Source organism: Xyrauchen texanus, chromosome 7 (assembly GCF_025860055.1).
Source record: "Xyrauchen texanus isolate HMW12.3.18 chromosome 7, RBS_HiC_50CHRs, whole genome shotgun sequence".
Classification (NCBI taxonomy): domain Eukaryota; kingdom Metazoa; phylum Chordata; class Actinopteri; order Cypriniformes; family Catostomidae; genus Xyrauchen; species Xyrauchen texanus.
Window position 1 is genome coordinate 9,310,688 of NC_068282.1, and position 18,118 is coordinate 9,328,805.

An 18,118-nucleotide genomic window follows, 5' to 3' on the forward strand; every position below is an offset into this window, starting at 1 on the left:
TCTGACATATTTTATTAAAGTGATACTACAAAATAAAAACTAATTATTATTCAAATTTTCATCAAATGTGATTTCATTAACAAATTAATAAATAAAAGTACCAAAATTCCACTTGAAGAAATAGGTTCAGAACAGCATACTACCATACTATTCTTACTATTAATGCTGTATAGAGAATCCATACTCTGTCAAATGAACTAGGAAGTAATTACCCGCAAATATTATTTACTTCATTTTTTTAGCAATTGTTGATGAGTTTTAATGAGTTTTGACTCATTATTTCATCAGACTAACAAAAAAAAGACATTTTTAAATGATATTAAATTAAAATGCAAAATACACTTTGTTATTTCCAATGCGACCTAACAAAGTCATGTGACACCACTGTAGCATACTGCTGTTTGAAACATGTATTCTGTCTAGATTAACCGATATTTCACATTGTATCTATTACTATATTGTGTATATTAGCACAGCTGTGATGTTGCTTTGACCAATATGCTTCCAGGATCTGTTTTATGATGGTATTTTAAAAAATACATACAGAGCAATGTAATAGAAGATACAGCTATACAACTACTGTATATGACAAATATATATATATATATATATATATATATATATATATATATATATATATATATATATATACTATATCCATTGTGCTGTAGGAGGTGAAAACAGGTCAGGCAGTGAATCATAGTGGTGCATGATAAAGTTATTGTGTAGTCATAAAAATAATGCAAGATCAATTTGTTATTTTTGACACTAAACCTCACCATTAAAGCAAATCTTTAGAAAAACTGTCATTAGTTCCAAAGCCAAAAGGATCCCAAATATGTGCATGTTCATTCTGGACATTATTCCATTATGATAATTTGAACCCAATTAGGCTTTTAATAAGGGAGTAATGATAATAGTGTCTGTCAAAGTTGTAGGCAGTAACTCAACATTGAGATCAGAGTCAAACAAATTAAATCTCATTTCTTTAAGTAATTAATGACCTTGAGGTTACCGAAACAATAATTCATCACGAGAACTTTGATTGTCCTGTGGTGACCAGCGTAGGAAAAGATAAAGGGGTTTGCCGTATGTCAGCATGTGTCGTGCGGAACAATTTTCATCAACCAAACTCATTTTCTTTATCAGAGCTTGTCATTTCAGATTGGAGGGAAAGGAAAACAGCATTACATAGATAATTCCCTCTCGCTGGGTACTAGGTACTCATTGGAATGCAGCTCCTTCATTCAGAATGTTAAAAAAAAAGACATATGGGAGCTAACGCATATTTCTCTTGACCTTGGGAGCCCATAGCAACGTTTCAAATTCAAAGGTGTGCACAAGAAAAAGAAAAGGGAAGGTTTCAGTGAGAAAGTGGGTTTCAGTGAGATGCAGCTAAAGAAAGTTGAAGAAACGGAACAGAAAGCTTGCAATGCCCATACTGATACAGAAACATCTGACTGTGTGGCCTTCTTATGGTGCTTACTCATTCCTTTTTTCCTTCCTTTGTTCCAGGAAGGCCCTCACAGGTGGGTGAAGCTTTGTGTTCACAGCAAAAGACTCCCCCAGCCACCTCCACCAGAAGATAGGGAGATTGAAAACCCAGAGGGAGCAAGCGACCAAAGACTTGCGGTTAACCTTTAATCTCATCAAAAGACACCAGAGGAAGTTCTGTGACAGGAGATAAAACGGACTGACTCAGAACTGCTGCCTAAAGGACCTGATGAGCATTCCATTCAATTATAAACACATCTCAAAGTGGCATAACTATGAACTTTAAAATACTGTGCCCTCTGAAAGGGTGACTTCATTGACCCATCAACTCAAGTGACACATCTCAGATCCAAAAATAGACACAGGACCGGGTTGCTGCAATGTCTCCATCCATGCGCAAAATGCTTGGCTGGACCAGCCATTACAGTCAGGCCTCAACGTTGGTTCTTCTATACCTCTTCCTAATTGCTTTGGCTGCAAGGCCCAAAGGTCCAGGCCACACACATCTGAACTCTATTCGGATTGATGGGGACATCTCACTGGGTGGCCTGTTTCCAGTTCACTCTCGGGGCCATGAGGGCAAACCCTGTGGTGAGCTAAAAAAGGAAAAGGGGATCCATCGTCTGGAGGCTATGCTCTTTGCTCTGGACCGCATCAACAATGACCATGAACTGCTTCCGAATATCACGCTAGGAGCCCGCATCCTGGACACGTGTTCGCGGGACACCCACGCTCTGGAGCAGTCACTCACATTTGTCCAGGCACTCATTGAAAAGGATGGAACGGATGTCAAATGCCAAGGTGGTGGATCGCCCATCATTACCAAGCCTGAAAGAGTGGTGGGCGTAATTGGAGCTTCGTCCAGTTCCGTGTCTATCATGGTGGCAAACATCCTCCGCTTGTTTAAGGTAAGGATTTCTTCAGTGTCTTTATCAACTTTGTCTTAGATGTTTCTCCTAAATTTCCATAACAAAATAAAATTGGACAATTATTGACATATATTTAGAGTATAGAGCTATAAAATAAATGCAGATTGCATATCTCAGATCATTTAATATTTCATGTTAAGTAAAAGTTAAAATCAATCGACAGCATATGTGGCATAATGTTGATAACCACAAAAAATTATTCTGAATTGTCCCTCCTTGTCTTTAAAATAAGCAAAAATCGAGGGTACATTGAGGCACTTGCAATGGAAGTGAGGGTTTAAAGGCAGAAATGTGAAGCTTATAATTTTATAAAAGCACCTGCAATAATGCTTCTGTTAAAACTAATGTATTTTTTGAGATCTAAATTTGTTTAAATAGTCATTTTACAGTCATATTTGGGTTTTAGGGTTCGTTGACATCACATCGTCATAACAATGAAGTTGTAACATTGGCTATAACTTTACACAGGAAAGGTTTGTAATTGATTTTATCACACTAGAATCATGTTAACACATATTGTTTACATTTTGTAAATCTACTTTTGAAATAGTGAGTATTTTAACATTTACTGATTGGTCCCCATTAACTTCAATTGTAAGTGCCTCACTGGAACCCAGATTTTTTTATTATTATTATTTCCTTTGCTATGGACTGCTTCCTTGCTTTGTCTGAATTCCATAACTTTGCTGGTCTAGTGGTTCAATCAGAACAGCAATGCTGTTGACCAGCTAAATTTAGCTGGTGGAGCTGGTTGACAATGGAAGTCATTCTGATTAAACAAATTAAGAAGCCTGGTGGGGAAACCAGCAGACTAGCTAGTCTTTTGCACAGGGTTGACATGAACATGCTGATGTGAGATTTGATTCGGGGCTGCCGCATCTGTACCTTGGTATTTTCCTATGGTAAGCAGTGTATGTATAATTGATAACAGTGCAATCTCTGGGTTCTTTTGTTCACTTAGCAGTGACCACACAAAGCCAGTAGCATTTCCTGACGCACTCTCTGCAAATGCAAGGCCCCTATGTGATAATGTAAACATGGCCTATTTAAAAAAAAAAAAAGGAAAATGATTTTACAGTACAAGCATGAAGCTAAGCTATAGAGATTTTTGAATTAGGATACGGCTCTTCCAGTCTCAAAAATGGTATGCTTTTCATATTGTTTTGGTGGGTAATTTGTCATCTTGATGTATGTTTTACTGCAAACTTTGATGAGCTCCTCGAGGGAAAAATATGAATATGCAAATAAAATAGCTTTGCATCTGAGAGCAGATTCATTTAACATGCAATAATGAACACACATAATAAATCTGGATTGTGGGGTTTACATGATATAGGCTATAGTAGCATGTCATAGTGTATATGTAATGATTAAGTTGTTAATTGAATATGTGCATTGTGAATATCTACAGGTACCTGACAAAATGAGGGTAGCAGATCTCAGGGCTAACAACTAACATTGTATTCTTCAACCAAAATACCTCTTTCTTTTCCAGTGTTTGGGAGTAACTAAATAAAAGTAATGACATTACTACCTTAACTACATTTTTCAGTAGTATGAGCGCTTCTTTAAAAACAGTGTAGCTTTGCCAGTAACAAGCTACTTTTCCAATGATTTGCACATTTTTGTCTCATTTACAGCCAAGCAAATGTGTTCTCTCAACAAATTGATTTGACTGAATCTTTTAAACAAATTGATTCACTAAAATAAAGTCTAATTTTTTATGAATAATTTATTAACGATTCTGCTAAATAAACAGGTTCATAAAACAAATTGCTAAATCATTTGAATTTCTGTGCAAACTTTAATATTTTTTTGTAGCAAAATATTTAGTCAATGCTGCTGTTTATCATAATGTTTTTTTAGGCAGTTCTTTAAAATAGGATGTTTCAAATATCTTCCCCTACACTGCCCTTTTGCAGGGGACCATGGTTATGGAAGCCAAATTTGAATATCAGATTTGCATCTGTTCATAGGACAGGTGTATAAATAATGCAGGACTCCATGTTTAGCTCAGAATAGCTCTGACCGGGCATCAGTGAGGCCGAATCTCATTCATTCCACAGCCAGGCCACCAAGAGACAGATGCCCAACGTTTAATGGATATTTACCCTCTGAAATGCAGACTACACAGTGCCATTCATCAGCCAGAGTGTTGTGATCAAAGATAGATCGTAGGCGGAGGAAACTCTGCAGCAGTGCGTGGAGATGACAGACTTTGAGCACGTGTGCTGAAATAAGCGCATTTAAAGCTCAATGTTGAAACATTGGCGTTATTGAGAAAAAAGAGGCAGCAGGTGCAGCGGCAGGGCAAGTGGGGAGTCCTCACTGCAGGTGGAGCATGCACTCTCATAAATTCACTTAGAAGTTGTGTGCAAACCATAGAAAAAGAAAAAACTGTACAATTGCAGATAACATGAAATGGGGGTCTACCGAAGTGGCCTGGATGATTTCTCTGATTGGTCCGTTACATGAAAACTGGGTCTGCAATTAGATGTACAAAGTGTGCACCAACATGACAGAAAACAAGTCACTGTGAGTCTTTAAATTATTGTAGGGCTTCAGTATTGTTTTGTGCTTTATGCATTATTAGAATCTTCCGATCAAAAGTTTTACAACACATTCTCTTTTAGATGTTCACAATACAGCTATTGCTGTTTGATCTACCTTAGCCATCCCCACCTCAGTTAATGAAAATGGAACTTGCCCATAAAAGGGCTGGTATGAGGCATGTTTATGTTGACTAAATATGTAACATAAATTAGACTGTCTTTGCTGCATTAACAATTTCATGGTATATGGTAATATGGGCATGTACCATAGTAGTACCATGGTATTTTGAATATATACAACGGTAAAACCATGGTAATTTAGATATGTACCATGATAAAATCATGGTATTTTGCCATGTATCATCGTAATACCATGGTATTTTGGGCATGTATTATGCTAATACCATAGTATTTTGGCCTTGTGGCATGGTAAAACCATGTTATTTTGGACATACCATGGTAAATTATAGAATTTTTGGACATGTACCCTGTTAACCATGGTATTTTTGTTTATAGTGTCTATAGTGTCTATATTTTTGTCTATATTGTCTACTAATGTCTATAGTGTTCCATGGTATTTTTTACATGTGTCATGCTATTTCCATGGTGTTTTGGGAGTTTGGCATGGTCATGCAGGCACGTAGAGTACCATGATAAAACCATGCTATTTTGAAAATGTACTGTGCCATGATAAAACCACAGTATTTTGGACATACCATGGTAAAGCCATGTTTTTTGGACTTGTTAACCCTTGTGCATTATTCAATTTCACTACCCTTTCGTTATGTTCGTGGCTGAAAACAGCCACTACTTTAAACTGCTATAAAAATTTATCAGATAAATATTTTTTCCAAATTTTTTTGGCATAAATCTATTAATCAACCTCAGTCCTGTTCAAAACTACTAAATGTTTAAAAAAAAAAAAAAAGTCTGGATTTTAACTCTTTAATTGCCAAATTCATAAATGATGTCACTGATTTGGGGGGGAAAAAAAACACAAAATGACGTATTTTCAATATAAAATGTGATTGTGGACTGGATTTTTTTTTACCTTTTATCACAGTCTTGGACATGTCAAAGATTAGAAACAACATTGGTTTCGATACATTGTTAGTTTTTGTGCAGCATCAGATTTTAACTTTTTCTCCCTCATTTACTGTTCGTGGCTGTTTTTGCCCCATTGACTTCCATTATAACCACATTTTTTGATTGCAAAGCCATGACACCATATAGTAATGCATTTTTGATTGTTTGTGGTTTTCCCTGTTGGGAAGAGGTAAAATTTGTAATTTTTACTGTTGATAACCACGTGGCACCATTAACCCTTTAGATAGGCCTGTGCAAAAAAAAGCTTAGTTTCTGGCTTTTACATGGAGTTATATGGAGTATAATAGCATATTAAAGTGTGTGTGTGTGGGTGTGTGTGGGTGTGTGTGTGTGTGTGTGTGTGTGTGTGTGTGAGAGAGAGAGAGAGAGAGAGAGAGAGAGAGAGTGTGAGAACTCACCTTGTTATTTTTTAGTATTTTTGAAGCTGCACATGACAATGAGAAAAATCATGCAAACATCGTCAAAACACAAACAGTATCTTCTAAATTTATCTCTAACAAGCACATGAATTCAAGTAAAAATTAACAGGAATAGGATGCATGTAGTAAAAAATGTGTAATGGCACATACCTTGTCTAGATTGTCGACACCTCCCTTGCAGCGGTTGTAATCTGTGATTATCTCTGGCTTCTTTTTTGGTCCCTCTGTCTTTTACATGGAGTTATATGGAGTATAATAGCATATTAAAGTGTGTGTGTGGGTGTGTGTGGGTGTGTGTTGGTGTGTGTGCATGAGAGAGAGAGAGAGAGAGAGAGAGAGAGAGAGAGTGTGAGAACTCACCTTGTTGCGTCTGAGAAAATCAAAACATGCACCTCAGCTCTCACAACTACATGGAGTAAACAAAAACAAAGTGCCTTTTGATGGTGAGAAATGCAGAGTAATCAAAAACAAAGCAAGTGGATTTAAACACTTGCATGCAAGCCTGTTGGTCATTTGATGGTGAGAAGAGCAGCAAGCAACATGAGAAAGGGCTTGACTTGTAGTGAAGTTTTAGAGATGATAAGGTGTCGACAATCTAGACAAGGTATGTGCCATTACACATTTTTTACTACATGCATCCTATTCCTGTTAATTTTTACTTGAATTCATGTGCTTGTTAGAGATACATTTAGAATATACTGTTTGTGTTTTGACAATGCTTGCATGATTTTTCTCATTGTCATGTGCAGCTTCAAAAATACTAAAAAATAACAAGGTGAGTTCTCACTCTCTCTCTCTCTCTCTCTCTCTCTCTCTCTCTCTCTCTCTCACACACACACACACACACACATACACACACCAACACACACCCACACACACTTTATTATGCTATTATACTCCATATAACTCCATGTAAAAGCCAGAAACTAAGCTTTTTTTTGCACAGGCCTATCTAAAGGGTTAATGGTGCCACGTGGTTATCAACAGTAAAAATTACAAATTTTACCTCTTCCCAACAGGGAAAACTACAAACAATCAAAAATGCATGACTATATGGTGTCATGGCTTTGCAATCAAAAAATGTGGTTATAATGGAAGTCAATGGGGCAAAAACAGCCACGAACAGTAAATGAGGGAGAAAAAGTTAAAATCTGATGGTGCAAAAAAAATTTAAAATGCATCGAAACCAATGTTGTTTCTAATCTTTGACATGTCCAAGACTGTGATAAAAGGTAAAAAAAAATCCAGTCCACAATCACATTTTATATTGAAAATACATCATTTTGTGTTTTTTTCCTCCCCCAAATCAGTGACATCATTTATGAATTTGGCAATTAAAGAGTTAAAATCCTGAATTTTTTTTAAACATTTAGTAGTTTTGAACAGGACTGAGGTTGATTAATAGATTTATGCAAAAAAAAAAAATTTTAAAAATATTTATCTGATACATTTTTACAGCAGTTTAAAGTAGTGGCTGTTTTCAGCCACGAACATAACCAAAGGGTAGTGAATTTGCCCACAGTGTACTGTTGAGTTTTTGAAAATTTTCAAAGCATTTTCCTAAAATATGTGTGAAAATAAGATTTGTCACCAAAAATCATTCCATTAGCTGAAACACAGAGAAAGTTATGGCCAAAAAACGACTCAAAAGCACACCCTAGTGGCTGAAAACAGCCCGAACAGCACACAAGGGTTAAAACCATGGTATTTTGGCCATGTGCCATGATAATACCATTTTATTTTGGGCATGTACCTTGATAATACCTTGTTATTTTGGGCAGGGGCATGATAATACCATGGTATTTTGTGCATGGCCATGGAAAAACCATGGTGTTTTGGATGTACCATTGTAAAACCATATTTTTTGGCCATGTTCCATGGTAACACCAGAATTATGTTAATATCATGATATCTTATCCCAGAGTCTGAAAAGACCAGCTTACGCCAATATGCATTCCATGCTGATCCTGGCTGGTTTATGTTGGACCATGCTGTGCGCCAGCAAATAAATGTTTGTTGTTGATAGAAACGCTGGCCTTTAAAGCTGGATGACCAAAGAAATCTCACTAGTTAAGAAGACTGGTAGGGACACCAATCACCCCAAGGACCAGCATTCAGGACAATAAACATGCTAGAGAACAGAATGCTAGTATTTTCATCAGGGGTACCATGGAGTACCATGTGCAAACCATGGTATATGAATATGGTAATCATTAATTACAATGGTAAATATCAAAGTACCTTGGAATTACCATCTGGTACCATCTCCGTACCGTGGTGCCACCATATTACTGTCAAGTGTCAAAAGGCCTCTGAATACATTACATAGAATAAACTGTAAATATCTGCCATATATGCTTAAAGAACTGATGTATGCTTACCCAAGGCATTTACAGAATTTGTAGATCAGCTAAATGCATTTTTGCTCCAGACAGTCAGTAAATTTAAACGGCTCTCTGACCGGATGCAGCTATTGGCTCTCGCTTGAGTGTTTTTCACTAGTTTTCAATTATGGAATTTGAAGCAGTAGGGAAAAGGAAAATTGCATACTTGCATATGCAAGAGAACATATATACACACACGCAGCCATCACCTACCACCCCAAACACACAAATGCACTAGGGAGAAAGAAAACTGCATACTCTTGCAAGAACACCCAGCTAAAGATGGAAGGTCTGCCACCTGCGTGTAGTTAGGGGGTTAACAAAAAGCACTTTCCCCAGCATAGATTTGGCAGTCCTGAGCTTTTGATGATTAATATTTCACATCAGCATTACATAACAGCAGCTAGAAGCAGCAAATTACCTTTCCTCAAAATCTAGGTACTGAAAAAATCTGACAGCACATTCAGAGTTTAAGTCTGAAGTTTGAATAAATAAATAAATAAACAAGCCCTAACTCTTGTTTGGAGTTTGGTGACAATTGCCAGGATCATTTATCTATCAAGGGAGCAGCTCAAACTTTACAACCAAAAAGTCTTGAAATGTATTTTGGATCCATTAAATGTTTACCTTCACTGATAATGTTCTAGCTATTAAATGTGTCTCCCACTTCTATGGCTATAAAGAAAAACTACCATATTTCTTGGAAATAATGCAAACAGTTTGTTAAAAGTTTATGTTCTAGCAGGCCATCACAATAGCTGTTAGGAATCATAGAATTGCCTTGGATTTAGCATTTCTTTATTAAACAATGGCAGACATAGTACAACTATTAGTAGTTATATTGGCTAGAAAGATTTGTTTGGTTTTGCATTTACCAAATGTATTTATGCATCATTAACCCAGAACAGCATAGTAATATATCTGTTCTGATTTTCTGAGTGTTAGGCCAAAAACATACTTTATGCAAGTTTGATTGCAATTGTGCAGTCCTGTTGTAGACACTTAAAGTGTGTTCTTGCATTACTGTGGTGGTAACAACCATCAATACTCAAGGGGGTGGTTACCTTGAAATGTCTGTGCCATTAAACCGTATGTGTTATTATTATTATTATTATTATTCAGGTAGCTAGCTATAAACATGTTTACAAAATATAATATCCTCAGCATGATTCTGTTCAAACTGTTCATTAAAAATTCTACCACAACAGTAATTGTTCTGAAAGAGAAAATAGGTGGTAGAAACAGAGGCCCTGTTTACACCTAGTATCAAGATACGTTTTGGGCATTCCATTTGAAACGGGGCGACACTAAAGACCTAGACTTAGAGATTTATCCACTTTAACAACATTCGGAGGTGGTTGAAAACACATGTGACCACATTGGGCTCAAATGGCAGTGAAGGACCGCCTACCTGTCAATCAACCAAAGATCTAAAACAAGAATTTGAACTTTGCTGGTTACGTGCAGTTTTAAAAGGAAATACCAATCTAAAAATTTGAAAAAGCGCATACATATACATGCACAAGAATACAGAACTTCTTTAGTGTGCCTGATATCAACGTGTTTGGAAACAGATGAGAAGCAGGCACATCTGAAACTTAGTTAAGACAGATACTCCACTAAAATCATTTTACACCCCCTTTTAAATCCCTTTCCTCTCTTCCACCCAGACACTTTGTGTAGGACAGTTGATCCATAATATAAGCTCAGATGCTTGTTTTGTCTGTTTGGATCTTTTAGCTGCAGTGAGCAATAGAGAGTTTCAGAGAGCTACAGTGCTAGTCAGTATAAGCATTGTTAACACTTACTCTTATATTAGCCTGTTTACCCTGCTGCCTTTCAGATCCTGTTTTCTCTCAAATATCTGACATATTACTCCCGTCTTATTGTTTCTTTTTCTTCCATGTCTCACTACTCAGGATACTGACCCAATGCTTTTACACAGTAACTTCAAAAACATCACTGCTGATGGCTGTATTTCATGTTGTATTGGTAGAGCGGTTTTCAAAGAGAAAGTAAAAAAAGCAGTTAGGTCTTACGTTCAGCTGTTTGTTCTTAACTACATCAGTTAAGAGATAGCATTTTAACATTTAAACCTTTAAGTTAAAATACTTTCTCCTGTCCCAAATTATTACAGTATTTGGAGACAACTACTGTATAAATAAGCCATTCATATGTTGATTCTCCTGAATATCGTAAACACTGCGGCCGGCCAGCCTGACACAGCAACATTGGCTTAATCTATTTATTTGGCCGACCAATGGCAGATGGGACAAACCTGTTTGAAAATGATTGTTTTTGGGATTCAGTTTGATGCTTGTGGTACAGAAATTACACACTTCACTTTTTAAGGTCCACTCAGCATTTTTATTTTTCCTCATTCATAAGTTTAACAAAAAAATGGTAAGTTTAAATTGATCCATTTGAGACTCCAGAAAAAGCTGGTTTTATTCTACATGGAGCGGGTTTGCCTCATGGTGGCCAACCTATTATGATCATATGACCAGCCAAATACTTATCACAATACCTCTGTAACCCTCCTCTTATTAGACCCTTTCACTCATGGAATGATTTAATTATGGCTGATGTAACCTGCCCTGATCGCCAGCTCCGAACAGGACTCGAACCAGCGTCTCCGGCGTGGGAGGCGGGTGCGCTAACAAGGAGGCTAAAGGCTACAGCCTCTAGCGTCAGTCGGATTAAGTTAGAACTTACAGTTCTGTATATCAAGTTGAGAAATCAAAAACAAGATGCAACAATACATTGAAGACAGGAATTCCAACTGGCAATCAATTGTTGTCTTAGAGCACAGTACACAAACAGATGTAGAGAAAAACTAAAAGGCAGGGGTGAAGATGTGGAAATGGGGATGAAAGAGATTTTTAAGTGCAGCTTACATTCATGCAATGGGAAAACAGCTAAAGCAATGAATAAATGGAGGACTTTAATAGAACCGAATGTATTGGTAGACGTCATGATCAGCTGAGCGCCAGCTGATTGCAAACTGAATAACGTGACCTGCCTGAAATGATGCTATGCTTGATTTCTTTCATCATATATGCAATTCCAAAGATGTATGACTTTTTCTTCTTCTGTGGAACACAAAAGACATTTTGAAGAATGCACTGACTGGTCTTTTTCAGTCAATTACAATGAATAAGGTCCAGAGCTTTCAAGCTTCAAAAAGGATGCCAAAGCCCCATAAAATCATAAAACGTGATCCATACGACTTATGTGCTATATTTCAGGTATTCTAACGTCATATAATAGCTTTGAGTCCAGCTTATTGATACAGTGCTTTTGCACCATTTTGAAACTTGAAATCTGTTCTCAATAATCTTTATTGCATGGAAAATCTGTAAATTTTTCTAAATGTATCCACGGAAGAAAGAAAGCCATAGGGGTTTGGAATGAAACTGTGCAAACTAATCTTTTAACATAAAATCTTTTTATTCACTGCATCTTTTAAATATTTGTTTACAGTGCTGTCAATGTTAACCATTTATTCCACAATGCATCATATATGAACTTTGCCAGTTTGAAATAATTTCCAACTTTCAAATATTTATAACAGCCCTCCTTTTACATTAAATTGCTTTCTCCTCAGTAAACATTATAAAGGGTCTCTCTTCATGTGTGACAGGCTGTGTCACAGTCTCTGTGAGTCTGCTGGTTTGTTTATTTGTTCTATTTGTTTTTACTTTCTCTTCATGTGTTTCAGGTGCCACTGGCTCGCGGAATCAGCGTTGCCATGGGAACCCTGATGGTTTCCATGGGAACGCTGATCATGCCAACCTTCAGCAGATGAGCGGCACCTGATCGTGATTTGTTTTCTGCCTATATTTACCCCACTCTGTTTCATATTCTTTGCTAGATTGTTGTTGTGTGTTAGTTACTCACCATCCTCTCTGCCCTAGTCAGTCCTTTGTGTGTTTTATATATTGGTTGCCAGTCTTTGCTTTAGTGCCTGGATTATGGTTACCATCCTGTTGTTTGCCTCATTCACCTTGACGCTTCACCTGAGTTTTCCTCTCGGTTACCTCTCTGCACTGGATCTGCTCTTCACACTATCACGATGCCCACAAACCTACACACTATCCTCCAGAGGCGTCCTCACGGATCTGTGTTCTACACTACCACAGCGCACACAAGCCTACTAACACACTCTCCATCTCCACGCTACAGTTGGTGCCAGGTACCGCTCATGCTTCGCCAGCTCTGCTGTATTTAATATTCAATAAAATCAGTTCCTTTGCCTCCGCACTTGGATCTTTCTTTTTACCCATTGGCAGAAAAATACCACTGGGTCTCTTTGATTTCTGAAGCAACCATCATTTGTGTAGCTTGCTTAGAGGTTTAATTTGACATTGCCTTCCATCTGAAAGAGGGTTACATCATAATAGCTTTCCTTCTAAAAGAGACTAAATTTTCAATTACACCTACCCAGCATGTACTGTAGCATGTTTCTACCACCTCACAAACTAATACTCTATTGCAAGGGATTGGAGTGACGTATAACATAATTGCCTATTCAAAGGTTGCTACTGGTTTCTTGGGAGGTGCATTTTTGTGTAAAGTATTATACATTTTTGTTAGGCCATCTCTATCCATGAACCCACAAGTGCCATATTTGTTCAATAAGCATTTGTTAAAATTTAACAAATGACATCTTATATTCCAATAGTTTTTCCTTGACACTGAGATTAAAGAGATATCTTTGATAAAAGTTGAAGTGTAATTTATTTGACATTAAAATACTTCTATCCCGGCTCAATAGAGAGCAACAGTGCTCGCCCACTTATGTGGCTGCATGGGTTCCAGAAGTATTTCTCAAAAAAAAAAAAAGATTCCATAGACTTTTTATAAAATCAGAAGAGTTGTAAGCCATAAACCAAACCAACCAGCACAGAGGTAGATCACAGACTTGGAGACAAATATTTGAAAATCCGATAAAAAGACAAAAGTACAAAACTGTGTCTTCATAAGTGCACAGACTACAATCCCATGAAGCATTGGGAATTATGTAATTGAATAAAAAACGATAGGAATATATTTACATTTATACGTTTGGCAGACGCTTATATCCAAAGCGACTTACAGTACTTATTACATGGACAATCTCCCCAGAGCAACCTGGAGTTAAGTGCCTTGCTCAAGGACACAATGGCTGTATATAAAAATTAAAAATAGGTTGTTGATTATAAGTATAGAAAAAATATGTTTTGTGTTTATCACAGAATATTTCAATATGTACAAATATGGTTTAAGGGCGAGGAGACACTGACTCGATTACGTCATTTACAGTGCGTCATGGGAGTGAGCGATTACTCCGAGGCACGTTGATTGGTGGATCTTGCTCTGCTGGTCCATGGGTAATAGGGGTGTGCAGTTAAGCCATTATCTGTATCTGTGTTTGTATCTGTTACTATGACAAAATGATCTGTATCTGTCTCTATATTCGGATAGAACCGGATGTGGGCGTGGCTTAAACTGGATGTCTCTCAAAACTAATTTTAAAATGTAACTTTCTTACATTTATCATTTCTTTATATTAAATATGCATTGGATAGCCCTATTTAATAATAATAATAATAATCATTATATTTGTTATTATTTTTATTATTATTATTATTATTATTTATTTTTGTTGATATATATTTAAAAAAAATTATCAGCAGATGAAGCTGGATTTGTAGGCTACATTAACTGTGGAATGTGTTTGTAGCTTTGGTGTCTTCTGGCATGAATGAGATTGATATCTGCTGAAACACAATTTTATGTCAGCAACGTGCAAGTATATGTTTAAATGTGTGTGCGGTGTGCAAGTATAACAATGTTATTCTGAAGGCAAGAGGTGTCAAACAATTGTAAAATGTCAAGCACACATTTTGCAGCAAATAATAAATACAAATACAAACATTAAAATAAATTAGAAAAAAAAAATTCTTACAAACAAGTAAAATCACTGTAAATTTATATCAGAAGTTTTATGATAGGCTACATTCGAGGCTTATTTTGTAAGCACATATTTTAACATAAAGTGGCAGACATAATTATTTAGTTAAATTACATGTGCAGAATTAGCTAAATGCAGTGGAATATAGTAAGAGCGAGCCTCTATACATTTCTAGATGTTTTTTCTTGAAAATAAATTCTGAAAAAATTAGCAAGCAACATTTTCATTCATAAGGTTTACACTGTAGTAATAATGGCTTCACAGACTCATCATTGCTTTGGAATATTGGGTATGCTCATTTCAAATATAATTTAATATCTTTGCATTTTGGTTGATCAGTTTTCTAAATATTTTTTGGATTATTCAGACAATTTCATTATTCATTTGAAGTAATTTTTATTTAGGATGAGGTATTCGGCTTCGGGCACATCCAAATGGGTCATGTATTTGTTTACCATGAATTCTACTTTGAAACACAATTTTAAAACAATGACGTTGAAATAATGTAGACGATGTCTTCAACGGAAGCATATACCATCGATGAACAACATCGGAGCTCAAGGTAGGCCTTTAAGGGTGTATAGGTTGTAGTTGAAAATCAATTTGTCTTTGGAAAGAAATAATGGGTAAAATGAAAGATAATCACTAAACTTTCAGCCCATTTCTCAAACAATGTTTTATTATAACACTTACTACAATGCATGACTTGTAAGGCAATATATTTTAATATTTGCATTGCATTTATTTGGCTGTGATCAAATTGGGTGGTAGCTCAACTGATAGAGTATTGCACTTGCGATGCAAATCAACACATGAGCCGATAGTGTAATAAAAGCATAGCACAAATAATGTAGTTGGAATTAGCAATTGTGTTTTTCATCTCTCATTTGCTTTTATGACCATTTCGGTTAGGTTTTGGTTTAACGTTTAGGGTAGGGATAGAGCATTCGCCTTATAAACCTCATCTGTTTGGATGAAAATTTTACTCACAAAAATATAAACAAGAGGTCCTTTACAAAAAAGCAACCTTGGAGCAATAAGCTTTTTCTCTGGGCTGATCTTTTTGATGCTTTGGTAGAATAATTTCGATGTATAGAGTAAAACCCAGAATAACAGTGAGCTTGTAGAATTCATGAGGTATGAAATGCATTAGGTGGGATCGTAGACTGCATATATAGTTGCTCTGATTTTAAATCAGGTTGCAGTGCTTTGCTTGATGGTTGCACATGGTCCAATCTTTTTCCAGTCTCCAGTGCATCCTTGTAAAAGTGAATTAGACTAAACCTGCCTGGGGTGATATAGCTAATTTAAGGACTGAATCATGTCTTCTTAAAACAAAACAGACCAATCTGCCCGTAGTCCCTGTCATGTTGAATGAGTGCAGGAAGCGGTCATGTTGTTCGGTAGGGAGCACATCTGAAAGCGTGACTGTGTGTAATGGCAGTCGGCTACCTCTTTTCTTCCGAATGTTGTGTGCACTATGCTTTTCCTTTGCTTTGTTTCTTGCATGTTTTGTTTACCTGCTGTATAATGCGCTGATCATTTCTGTTGCTTGTTTATATATTTACACAGACATGAGCTTAGGGATGGGTCAGGATGGTCAACAAGTCATTATAATCATATTCAATTAAAAACAAATTAGTCAGTATTATCATCAATACTGTATGGTTAGATTACATCTGTTCAAATTAACATTTGTGTTCGCATGTATGTCTGCTTTGTATAAATGTGTGCAAATCTGTGCCAGCCCTAGGAGGAGGGCTTCCCCTGCCAGGTTCCTCCAAGGTTTGTTCCTCATCCAATTATTACTTAGTAATTTTTTACTTAGCCATTTTTCTTTGTAAAGCTGTTTTGGAACTGTATGTATTGTGAAAGCCCTATACAAATACATTAAGTTCAAAAAAATTATTGAATATTTGTCAACCAAACAGCTAGTTCATTAGTAACTAGTTTTTGTAGATTTGTTTCTAATTGTTGATGTTAGATTTAATATTTTGAGGTCACTTTTTCTAGTGACTAGTCTTTTTTTAGATGTAATATAATTAGATTAAATCTAGTGTGTAGTTTATCTATCTATCTATCTATCTATCTATCTATCTATCTATCTATCTATCTATCTATCTATCTATCTATCTATCTATCTATCTATCTATCCATCCATCCATCCATCCATCCATCCATCCATCCATCCATCCATCCATCCATCCATCCATCCATCCATCCATCCATCCATCCATCCATCCATCCATCCATCCATCCATCCATCTATCTCTCTCTCTAGCAAAACTGCTGATCTAGATTTTTCTATGATTTTATTTGTTTTATCTTGAATATTTTATATCACTTTATCTAGTGACTATTTTATCTAGATGTTTTCTAATCCTTTTTTAGCTTCAATATTATTTGATTACTCGATCTATTGACCGGTTTATATATTTTTTATTATTATTTTGTATATTAGATTTCTTTAGATCACTTTATCTAATGACTTATGTAGATTTTTCTCTGATTATTTTTGTTTTATCTTCAGTATTTTGAGATCACTTTATCTAGTGGCTATTTTATTTAGATTTTTTTATTAGTTTTATCTTCAATATTTTGAGATCAATTTATCTGGTGACTATATTATTTAGATTTTTCTAATCCTTTTTTTTAGCTTTAATATAATTAGATTACTTGATCTAGTGACTAGTTTATCTACATTTTATTTCTATGTCATTGTTTTTGCTTTAGTATTATTAGATGACTTTATATTGTAACTAGAATGTAGATTTTTTCTATTTTTTTAGATCACTATCTAATGACATGTAGATTTCTCTCTGATTTATCTTATATATTTTGAGATCACTTTATCTTGTGCCCCTTTTATTTACATTTTTTATTTCTTTGTTTTAGCTTGAATGATTTGAGATCACTAGCTTGTGACTATATTATTTAGATTTTTCTAATACCTTTTTAGCTTTAATATAATTAGATTACTTGATCTAGTGACTAGTTTATCTACATTTTATTTATATTTCTTTGTTTTTGCTATATATATATATATATAAAATTGTATTTATTTATTTTGGGTTTAGCTTTAATATACCATATTTATCAGTACATTAAACATCTCACAGAGGGTTTTTGCTTGCATTGGCCACTGCTTCATCTCTCACATAATTTTTTCAGCATCTCGCACCATGCTTAGACCTGTTCATGATTTTCCACATCCCTACTGGATTCTCAGCATGTAATGTGCAACGGCAAAAGCTACTTGCCCTAAAATACTTTAAAA

The 18,118-nt window shown here is 35.8% G+C and overlaps 1 protein-coding gene across 2 annotated transcripts in view; it reads left to right on the forward strand.

Annotated features, from left to right (window-relative positions):
• LOC127646621 (metabotropic glutamate receptor 4-like) overlaps positions 1–18,118 on the forward strand; it is a 274,744-nt gene that overhangs the window by 66,840 nt on the left and 189,786 nt on the right. Inside the window, exon 2 of one of the 2 annotated variants that reach the window (XM_052130380.1) lies at positions 1,516–2,402. In XM_052130380.1, the coding sequence (XP_051986340.1) occupies positions 1,875–2,402 (528 nt within the window). In that variant the 5' untranslated portion in view covers positions 1,516–1,874. The remainder of the gene's footprint in view (positions 1–1,515; positions 2,403–18,118) is intronic. The other variant, XM_052130381.1, reaches the window with a different exon arrangement.